Source organism: Merops nubicus, unplaced genomic scaffold, assembly GCF_000691845.1.
Source record: "Merops nubicus isolate BGI_N331 unplaced genomic scaffold, ASM69184v1 scaffold44584, whole genome shotgun sequence".
NCBI lineage: Eukaryota > Metazoa > Chordata > Aves > Coraciiformes > Meropidae > Merops > Merops nubicus.
Genome location: NW_008605741.1, coordinates 2,435 through 13,490, shown reverse-complemented (window position 1 = coordinate 13,490; position 11,056 = coordinate 2,435). Strand labels below are relative to the sequence as shown.

General features: G+C 49.3%; 1 protein-coding gene across 1 annotated transcript; it reads left to right on the top strand.

The window, feature by feature from the left end:
* Positions 1–945: 945 nt before the first annotated feature.
* Positions 946–10,014, top strand: CAMK1G (calcium/calmodulin-dependent protein kinase IG). The gene is made up of 11 exons (XM_008939418.1): positions 946–1,037; positions 3,769–3,897; positions 4,381–4,455; positions 5,209–5,347; positions 5,464–5,587; positions 6,159–6,234; positions 6,769–6,881; positions 7,601–7,679; positions 8,109–8,196; positions 8,956–9,383; positions 9,921–10,014. Exons 1-11 carry the CDS (start codon positions 946–948, stop codon positions 10,012–10,014), a joined length of 1,437 nt encoding a protein of 478 aa, XP_008937666.1.
* The last annotated feature ends 1,042 nt before the right edge of the window (positions 10,015–11,056 follow it).

Sequence of the window (11,056 nt, the reverse complement as noted above, 5' to 3'; positions counted from 1 at the left end):
GACAGCCGGGCTGCACCGACTGACAGACAGGCTGCACTGACTGACAGACAGACAGACAGGCTGCACCAACTGACAGACAGACAGGCTGCACCGACTGACACTCCAGCTCTCCTCCAGCCCCATCCTCCAGCACAGACAACAGGTGCTCAGCCACCACCCCACTCTGGAAAGGGGCATTAGCTGTGAGCTGCTGCCCCACCCCCTGCCTGCCAGGTGGGCTGGGGACCCCCGGGTTCCACGTCTGCAGGGCAAGGACAACCCTCGGGGCAGGGCACCCACAGCCAGGCACCCCCTCGCCTCCTTGCCAGGGAAAGGCAGTGGGAAGGTTACAACTCGCAGCAAAAGCAATCTGGCAATTAACAAAAATTAAAGATGACAGCAGTGAAAACTGTATGAGACAGATCAACAAAATGTTTTATATCAATTCCCCTCCCTTCAGTCATGAGCTCTTTAGTTATTTGCATGGTAAAGCAGCTCAACTATAATCCATCTCCATTGCCAGTTTTACCTAACTTTTAATCCATTAAGTCATAGATGCTTTAGTTAAAATTAGCCACCATTCTTCAGGGCGTTTTTAACCACTAAATATGAGGCAGAGTATAAACATTGGTAGTTGCCAGCAGGCGCTCAGCGATGCCCTGACAGGAGTGTTGCCAGGTGGTCACTGCTGGGCCCCACTGAGCAGGGGTTTCACTGCACTGGTGGCTGGAGTGGGGACCTAAGGGCAGGGGGACAGTCAGCACGAGTGTTTGTGAGCAACAACACCAGCACAGAAATTCACAGGCATGCAAAGTCTGACTGCTCTCACCAGCAAACAGCATCCGCAGCATCCTGAGCCCAGCCAGCTCCTGGGCAGCCCCGCGGTTGCTGGGAGCACTTGCCACACCAGTCAGCTCTCCCCTCCTGCTCTGCCCCGCAGCGCTCCTTGCTTCCACTCTGGAGGAGATGGGTCGCAAGGAAGAGGAGGACAGCAGCACCTGGAAGAAACAGACAAGCAACATCCAAAAAACATTCATTTTCATGGAGGCCCTGGGATCGTAAGTACCACAGCCACCCTCCCGACAGAGCCACCTCCAGATAGCAGCTGCCCAGCTCAGGGCAGCGACTCCCTGCCTGCCACGGGCCCATGTCACAACAGAGGGGCTCCCTCTGAGAGAGGCAGCAGTCTGCAGGTGCTGGGGGTGTCCCTGGGGTGTCCCGAGGAGTGCTCAGATCCGGGGCTCACGCTTGCCAAGCGGCACCTGTGCGGCTCCTTCCCCCTGCCCCGGGGCACGGCCCCACAGCTCTGCCCCCTCCTCCTGCCCCTCCCACCTGCCTGGCACCTCAGCTCAGTTTTTGCCCTTTTCCTGTGGAGCACACTGGTCTGCTGCTGCTGCAAGGTCAAGGGATGGCTCCAAGAGAAGTGTTACAATAATAAGTCATATATTTAGCTCATAAACTCTGACTCAGTTGGGGGATGAAACAAGAACAAGGATGTTCAAGTTGTATGGTACTTCTCTCTGAGTTAACAGCTTAATTTGCCTATTCATGCGAATGAGACAAGAAAACATTTCCAAGGTGGTGGAGGAGGAATTGAATTAACTCCACCAGTGAGTTCTGTCACGGCCAGATTTTCTGTGACTTTAGAACCCACAGCAAAGCTCCTAAAAAACAGCTACTCCAGAGCTCGGTGACATTTTAAATTATGTTCCTGGTCAACCTCAGAAATTAGTTTTCCAGCAGCTTTCTCTAAAGAAATGAGGTTAGAAAAAGCTTTATTCTCTCCCAGCCAACTTGTTGATTCACCATTTTTTAATAAGGGGCATAATTATTATAAACTGTTTGGGACAGATACACAGAACAGATGCCCCAGCATCTGATTTGTAGGTTGCTCATTTCCTATTATTACACTAATAGGAAAATTTAGCATTAGAAATTAGGATTTTTCCACATGCACCACTTCAGATAGTTGAAGAATAGAAATGAAGACCCAGGACCTAAAACTACCTGGGAAATTGCTGTCACCTTCCCCCAGCACCCCCAACTGCTGGATTAGAGACGTCTGCAAGGACATCCCTGCCTACTCCCCGAGAGCTCCCAGGAGCTTGAGAGGCATTTCCACAAAAAAGCCTTCAGGGTTTATATAGAGAAAAATGTGTGAAACAAGAAAAAGGTCCCAAACACCACCAGCTTTCTGGGCCAGAAGAGAGAAGACTATTACATATAATTTACTGAGTGAAAGAAAGACTCTAATCAAGCTATTGAGATGCTTTCCCAGAAATGTATAGGTTAGGGTTGTTTTTGGTTTTTTTTGTGGAATTGTTGGGGTTTTTTCCTTGCTAGGCAGCAGTCCTGGCACAGCCCAATCCCTCACAACCCCGATGGTCTGTGCAGCGTTTCAGCAGTACCCAGGACCCACTGGAGGAGAGAAGCAGAGGAAGGAGCTGAGCTCTCCCCAGGCATTGTCACCAGCTGCTGCTCACTGACAGAGACACAGGAGCTCAGCACCACGTGCCAGAGGGGCACAGCTCCGTGCTGAGCCCATCCATTGGCACAGCATGCTCTGTTCTGTGTTTAGGGCACTGCAGGAGATAGAGGTGTCCTGCCCTTGTTTGCTGGATTTGCTGTAACAGCATCCCAACCAAGAAGGTGCTCCCACCACACTCACGCTCCTTGCTCTGCCCTCCAGCTCCCCGCAGGGCTTTGCAGACTCAGTGGCAAGTTCCATTTCACTGCCATCAATTAATCTGTTGCTCGTTTGATGAGGATTATGGAGGACTGACCTGGCTAAGTATGCACTGTCACTAGCCCCAGACACGTGTTCAGCTGCCTGAGACAAACCTCTAACAGGATTGTGAGCTTTAGGCATGGTATAAATACCTGCTCGTCGCTGCACTGGGCTGAACCCTTATCAGGAATGACACTCATTGTCACTTTGTCACTAAGGGTACATGGGTATTAGCAGTCTCTGCAGAAAGAAAAACAGATTAGACATTAATTTAAAATATTAACTGAGGTTATTCTGCTGCTTTGTACTTCAGACACCCAAAGTGCAGCAGAACTGGGCTCTCCTCACTGCAGTTTGTCTGTCTCAGTCCTGGGGGCAGCGCTGGCCAGGGCCAGGGAAGGGCCACGTTAAGGTCATGGGGGCTTTAAGGAAACACAATTTATATCCAGCAGTTGCTGGAGTAGAAGCTGCTGAGGTCTTTCCACGAGGGGCTGTTAACCCCAAGGAGCAGCCGAGCTGCAGACACCTGATCAGTGAGGTGGCTGTTGACACAGCCTGGCTTACTCTCAGCCCAGAAAATACTCCCAGTCCCAATGGATTCAAGTGCAGATGTTCCCTAAAAGGCAGAGAGCTGCAAGACCCTGGATGGGGCATGTGCTGAAAACCATGTTTGCCACCTGCCCCCCAGCACATGCTCCAAACCTGGCACGGCTGCAGTTAGACTTCACTGGCTCTGCAGACAGTCCTGAAGAATGTGATTTTATTTCATTGCAGGGGTCTTCTTTGTCTGCTACTTCAACACAACTTCACAATGAACTATGCCAAACCTAACCTTTTCTCTGCAAAGAGAGAAAATTGGGGGGGATTTTCTACATGTTGCATAATCTTGCATTGAATATCCTAAGTTTGGGGCTGCAGGAAATGTAGTTCCAGCTTTACAGTCAGCATCCACTTAGAGTTAAATTTACTACCATATTTTTTCTTTCTATTTCCTCTTTCTCTGCACTGATCCTTCTAGTTCACAGCAGCAGCAGCAACTGAAATACAACTTCTCTCTGCAGAGGTGCCTTTTCGGAGGTTTTCCTGGTGAAGCAAAGAAGCACTGGCAAGCTCTTTGCTCTGAAATGCATCAAGAAGTCTCCTCTCACAAGGGACAGCAGCTTGGAGAATGAAATAGCAGTGTTGAAAAAGTGAGTGTATATATACATTGTAAAGTAGAAAAAATGTTGTAAGATGTGTGAAGTAACAATAATATAATGAAATAAATATTTGCTTTTAAAGAATATATAAACATTAGTAGACCAGGAATGTTTCTTCTCTTGTGGCTGGGTTTGTAACCCCAACACAGCCGTGCTGCCCCAGGTCTGTAGAAGAATCAGATGAAGCAGAGCAGTGTGCAGGGAAAGGAGAAGCAGAGTGAGCATTTCTGGAGCCCCAGTAACACAGGGCAGGCAGCTGCTGAAAGCCAAAGTTTCTGCTCCCCTGCTGCTGGTGCTCCCAGGGGAGTCTGCAGTGGTGTCAACCATCCTCTGCTTGGCAGAGCAAGGGAGATCAGCCCCAAAAGCCCAGGGAACCTTCACCGCTGATGAGAGCAATACAGATGTTGGGCTTTCCACTTGAAAAGCCAATTTGTCCTTCCCAGGTTTGTTTCTGACCCACATCTATCTTTGCAGAATAAAGCACGAAAACATCGTGACTTTAGAAGATATCTATGAGAGCACAACTCACTTCTACCTGGTCATGCAGCTGTAAGTATGAGCAGAGCCATTTCTGTGTGGGCCACAGAGGAAGAAGAGTGGCAGGACGAGGGTGCAGTGCCCTATTCCAGCACCCACCCCCCGGGGTCCCTGTAGAATGCCAGAGCTGCCTGGGAGGAGCCAGCCCCACACCCCCGCTGACGGTCTGAGCTCCCCTGGGCGCCTCGCACGCTGCCTTGGCCCAGGCTCATTTTACCAGAAAGTCTCTAAACCAAGATTAGGATCTATTTATGCAAATTAATTCATCACAGTTTAGCAGGGCAGAGACAGAAGTCTTTCTAATTAAAGCTGTGCCATGCAGAGTTTCTAGAAATTAAAACGGGCAACGTGTCAGCCGCAGAGGAAGCAGCTCACTGCGGGCACCAGCTCCCAGCACCCGGCTGCTGCTGCTAACTGGCAAACCCAGCTGAAGGAAACAATCACAGGAAACTTCTATCTGCTTGTGTAGCAGAGCCTGGACACAGTCCTGCCCACGGAGCTGGATGCCAGAGGCTCAGACCTGCCGGGAGTCACCTCGTAACCTTACCCAAATTCCCCAGGCTTACCAGAAACGCTTACTGCACCCCAAAATTGCACTCAAAAATGTCCATCGGCCTCAGCCTCACAAAAAGTGCTGCTCAAAGAATGGCTCGGTTGTAGGTGGAGTTGTAAAAGGACCAGAAAGTTAGCGTGCCTAACACAAAAGCATAATTAGCTTTGTTTAATTTGTTTTTCCCAGTGTTTTCCTTTCTGACATTTCCACAGGGTATCTGGGGGAGAGCTCTTTGACCGAATCTTGGAACGAGGGGTGTACACGGAGAAAGATGCCAGTGTGGTGATCCACCAGGTCCTGACAGCAGTGAAATACCTCCACGAAAACGGAATAGTCCATCGTGACCTGAAGGTGAGTCCTGCCCCCAGCAAGAGCAGCAGCTCAGAGCTGCCGTGACCATGGCTTCCTCCTCTTCCTCTCCATTCTTCTATCACAAATATCAGCCCCTGACCGCTCTGTGTTCACAGCCTGAAAACCTTCTGTACCTTACTCCTGAAGACAACTCCAAAATCATGATCACGGACTTTGGCTTGTCTAAAATGGAGCAGAACGGGATCATGTCCACGGCCTGTGGGACTCCGGGATACGTTGGTAAGCAAGGATCAGGAACAGGCTGGTGCTGGAGTCTGGAAAAAACATTGTGTGTGTAGAGTACGTTGCCTAGCAGAGAGGAGAAGGAAAAATACATAATTACATTAATAACAACATGCTACTCACAGACACATTGCATGCACCACATAAGGACTGGATTATAGATGAGTGTAGAGAATGAAAAATCCCAGAATGTTCAAAAGTGCAAAGAAAAAGATAATTTTAAAAGCAATATCTTTCAGCGTTAGTCATGTATTTATTGAAAAAAATCCAAAACAATTTTAACCCAGTGGGATCTTGTTTAATGTGCACCAGACTGTGCTGGCTTGATCCACAGCTTCTTGGTTAAAACCTCAGGACAGAGACAGAAATTGTCAGTGGTTCTTTCTATTTAATGGCATAAAAACAGATACAAAAAGCACAGATCAATCCAACCAGTGAACGAGGCTGGTTTTGGCCGATTCTCTGCCCTGGCACCTCAGAAGCCAAGTGTACAAGAAACTGCTGCTTTTCCCTGTACTGGACAATTTGTTATTGCTGAGAATTTTCCCTTGGTTTTGGTGTTCTGCAGCCCCTGAAGTCCTCGCCCAGAAACCGTACAGCAAAGCTGTTGACTGCTGGTCCATCGGAGTCATCACCTACATCCTGTGAGTAGGAGCAGACAGCAGCCCCCTTGTTTCCCCGTGGGTCTCCTGCAGGGTCCCTGCCCCGCGCGGAGGCGACGCCGTGGTGCCCGTTCTGCTGTGGGGCCACAGCAGCGCCGTGCTCGGCCTTGGCACAGACCCACCAGACCATGGAAGCGACAGGGACGTGGGGAACTGAGTTCTGGGGTGGAGATGAAAGGAATCACATTTTCTCTATTATGTGCCTCATCCTATGCTTTGTGGTTTTTTTTCAGTTGACTACAAATACGATTCAATCTTCCTTGGTACTTTTTGTTTCATTCCTCCCACGCCACACAGCTCTGTACCAGCTGTGGCTTTGTCCTTTCACTGCTGCAGTTCAGTTTTTAACTCTTCTCTGCAGCTTTACACTGAGCTGTGAGGGACAGGAGGACGGATGGACAGAGCACCTCCTCTGTCCCTCGCTCGCTCGCGTTGCCCACGTGTGCCCAGCCTGGCCGGGCTGCAGAGGAGCCAACGTGGACAGCTGAAGGACCACTGGTTTCTGCTCTGTTCCAGCCTGTGTGGGTATCCCCCCTTCTATGAAGAGACTGAATCCAAACTGTTTGAAAAGATTAAGGAAGGCTACTACGAGTTTGAGTCTCCGTTTTGGGATGATATCTCCGAATCAGGTAAAGCCCCAGCACTGGGAAGTGCCACATTGTGATGTAGAGCCCTGTGACCCCTGGGCATGGGGGACTCCAGGGGCTCTTCACCTTGTTTTTCTGTTGGATTTATTTGTTTTTTCCCTTTCCCCTTTGCTTCTCTTCCCCTTGGCCACACTTCCTTGCAGCAGCACCGTGAGCTGTGGCAGCCCCCACTGCACCCTCCCACCAGACTAACCTGCTCGTGGAGCTCGCCCGCACAGAGTTCGCTGCAGCCAGCATCTTAGCAGCATATTTTGAACATCAGTCTTGTATCTATACAAACAAAACTAGCAAGAGGTTTGTGACAACTTAATAATAAATGTTGCAATCCTCCCTGAAAAAAAAAAAAGAAAATTAAAATAAAAATAAAAATAGAAAGGATATCAATGTTTTTTAGGGCAACATCTAAATCTGCTCAGTTCACCCTTATGTTTTCAAGAGTTATTTATTAGCTTAATATTTCAGCTCAAATTCACATAATCTAAGCATGAAGTTTGGTACATCCTCAGTTAACACTTTTTCACGTGGAACCCTTCACTACAAACATCTCCCTCTAAGGGAGTAATGAAGCAGTTCCAGCACCTACTCCTGGGGTGATGACCTTTGCCATGTTCATCCACAAACGTTTCCTGTGTCCTGTTAGGATCATATCTTGGAACAAGGGGGAAATAACCTTTTCTCTCTGCTTCTCCCCTCCCCAACAGCCAAGGATTTCATCAGACACTTGCTGGAGAAGAACCCGAAGATGAGGTTTAGCTGTGAAGAAGCCCTGCGGCACCCGTGGTGAGAGGAGGGGCCCTCGGCAGTGCCTGGTGCCCACGGGGATTCACCAGCCCCTGGTCGGGTTCCATGTGCTCCGTGGTCGCTGAGAACAGGGGGGGGTCTCCCCAGCCCCCACTATTAACGTCACCATCTGCCTCCGCCTGGCCCTGGGTGTTTCCTTTCTCTGTGCAAAGGAAGAAAATAATGAATAATTAAAGATGCAATTTGTGCATATTTGCCTCCATAAACAGAGGCAAAGAAAAAAGAAATCCCATCCTGAGCTTTTCCAAGCTTTGAAGTGTGTGTTTGTGTTACATTTTGTTGCTGTTTTTCCTTTGGGTTTAATTATTGCTGATTGAACGTTCAAAGCAGTTAGTTGCCTCCAGAATGTGGAATGCCTTACAAATGCCATCTGCCTACGAGCCCATTTTCTTCTCTCCCCATCTGCAGGATTAATGGAAATACAGCCCTTCACCGTGACATATACCCATCTGTCAGCGCACAGATCCAGAAGAACTTTGCAAAGAGCAAATGGAGGGTAAGTCATTTGCTGGTGGGAGCCTGGAACCGTCACACCAACAAACGCCCGTTGCTGCCATCCCGAAGTAAGCGAGGCTTCGGCTGCAAGGGGAAGCACCCAAAAGCTGAGACCCTCCCAGGGCTGCCTGAAAATTGTATGCAGTTCCTGTTCATAGTGTGGCTGGACCAATATTTTCTCCTGCAACACGTACTGGGAGCTTCACCAGCCCATTGCACTGTAGCGGCCTCGCCAAGAAAGCCAAGGGGAGCGAGAAAGGCTCATTGTCTTTATACCAAGGGAGTGAAATGGGTGCTCCCATCAGCAGATCTTTATAGGAGCTTAATCCAGCTTCTCCTTCTTTTAGTCTTGAAGATAAATTGGCACTTCATTTGTATCAATAGTTTTAATAAGAATGTATGTGGAAAAAGGAATACCATAGGAACCACATATACAATAGCATTTGAAATACTTGCATTCAAAATTCAGCTCTAATCTCCATTTCACACCACAGGATGATTTAGAGCTGTTCCCCCAGTTTCCTCATGTAGCAGTGGTTGTAACCTTCAAAGCATGAGCAGTGTACACTCAGTGGAAACAGTGGTGGTTATGTCAGGAATGAGCACATCCCATGATCCACACACTGTGCAAACACAGCCAGTGCTCACCAGCCAGCGCTGGTCCTGACCTCAGGGGGACAATCCGTTCATCCCACAGCACCCACCCAGCCTGGCAATGCCAGATGCTCACCATGGGGTTTTCTTCTGTCTTCCTCCCCAGCAAGCCTTCAACGCCGCGGCCGTCGTGCACCACATGAAGAAGCTGCACATGAACGGCCACGCGGCGGCCGAGGGCACCCTCCCCGTCATACAGGTCTCAGAGGGGTCCAGACCCAACACTCCCATGGTGACCACCCACCCAGCGACACCCAGCAAAGAGGAGGACCCATCACTGCCTCTGGTCCCCACGCAGGGCTGCCCAAACCCTCCCACTCAGCTGGAGCAAGACACGGCAATGAGGGAAGAAAAGGTGCAAAGCCAGTGGGAGAACGGAGCGGTGCCCGCAGGGAGCAGCCTGGCCCTGCCCGAGAACCACAGCCCACCAGCCAGAACTTCTTGTGGCTGCAGTCCAGCCTGCATGGGGCACGAGAAAACGAAGACGTCCTTCTGCTCCGAGACAGTGCTGCTTAAAAAACCTGCAAAATCCCAGTAGGTATCCAAATCATTAGCCCCAGCTTCTAACAAAATACATGGGGATAACCATCTCTGGAAGGAATTGTCTGGCACATAAGTTGGCAGCCACAGGTGGAGGCAGGAAGGAGGGAGGAATAAGGACAGGAGCACACACTTTGGCCGGCTGGGCAGCAGTGCCCAGCCAAGTGCCTCACACGAGCAGCAGTGAGGCAGGGTGCCCAGGCTGCGTGGCAACGCGGGCAGCGAGCTGCGGGAGCAGCGCTCCACTGCCACACTCACTGACCTGAACACGTTTGCTTTCCAGAAACCCAAAATGCCCGTGGTTAAAGGTGCTGATGCCAGTTCCTCAGCTGGCACCGAGTGACTGGCCCCTGCTTTGCTGCAGTGCTGCCTGGCACCCAGTTCTGCTTTGCTTTCAGCAGCTGATGGTCTTTATATTAAAAACACAATTTCAGTTCACTTGCAGAACAATAGTAAATATTGCTTTTCTTTCTTCTTCCTTCTCTTCTCTCTTTCTTCTTCCTTCTCTTCTAATTCTTCCTTTCCAACCAGTCATTTCAAATCAGAAGTTCTCGTTCCAGTGAAAACCAGTAAGCACTCTTCTCACTGTGGCACTGGGCAAACTGGAGTTTGTTTGATCATGTGAAGAGGAGCAGCCACCGGGCTCCCCACATCGCCAGCGGTAAGTGCTCCACAATCCAGTCACCAGCAGCTTTTAATTAATCCCATTATGGCATGAAAAAGGGAAAGGCACAAATAGCAAAGTGATTGTCCCTGAAATAAATTGACTCACAGGGTTTTTGAAATAGAAAAAGCTTTAACTAAACCATCTCTCAGGGAAGAAATCATCTTTCAGCTCCCACCAAGGCCAGCCTAGTGGTTCTGAATCTTTTACATGACAACAGGGTTGCCCAAGGAGTGTGTGAAAGGAAGCCAGGCATGGACCCATCATATCAAACTCTACAATGATTCAAAGCTAATCACACTAGAACCAAACAGCTTCATCAGCTGGGATTCCAGCTTTTCATCTGGGTCTTGGCTGTGACTGTGAGCAAAGAGCTGACAACAGGCTGCTGGCCCACGGCTGAGCAAGGCAGGACATCTCTGCAGCCTGCAGGGCTGTTCCCTCTCCCAGATCCCATCCAAGCAGGTCACTAAGTTGTTTTGTTACCAGAGAGATGACCATTTTGTAGGTGAGCAAAACACAGTCATGAAAGTTTCATCCTGTTTGACCATAGCTTGGATTGACTCTGGACTAGCAAATTGTCATCATTTGCACCACGTTATATACGAGCAGTGAAAAGCATTGCTTAGATCCTGCAATAAAGAACACTCCTCAAAGGTGAGCATATGCTGGCATAGTTCTCCACAAAAGCCACATGAAGTGAGCTACCTCCTGTCATCCTTTCTGACACTCTCTATTGATGAGATTGTATGAACAGGACTGTAACATACAAAGGATTAATTGAAGAGACAAATGCAAGTAAGAGATACCATAGGCTCCAAAAACGTCCATTCCAATCATCTAAGCTGTTCCTAACCCCTATGCTCCTGCTCATTAACAGAGCATATCTTTAAGGTAGCAGCTAATGAAACCAAGTTCAGTGCTCAGCTGCAATCCTCTCTTGCAGACTCAGAAGGGCTGTTCTACTCTGCTCTGCACTTCGAGGCCGGACTCCGTGGGAGCC

Excerpts from the sequence above, each read along its gene's own strand:
- CAMK1G (XM_008939418.1), top strand. The coding sequence starts at position 946 with ATGGGTCGCAAGGAAGAGGAGGACAGCAGCACCTGGAAGAAACAGACA. Across the intron at positions 5,588-6,158 it reads TGGGACTCCGGGATACGTTG|CCCCTGAAGTCCTCGCCCAG; the intron begins GTAAGCAAGGAT and ends GGTGTTCTGCAG. Across the intron at positions 9,384-9,920 it reads AAAAAACCTGCAAAATCCCA|TCATTTCAAATCAGAAGTTC; the intron begins GTAGGTATCCAA and ends CTTTCCAACCAG.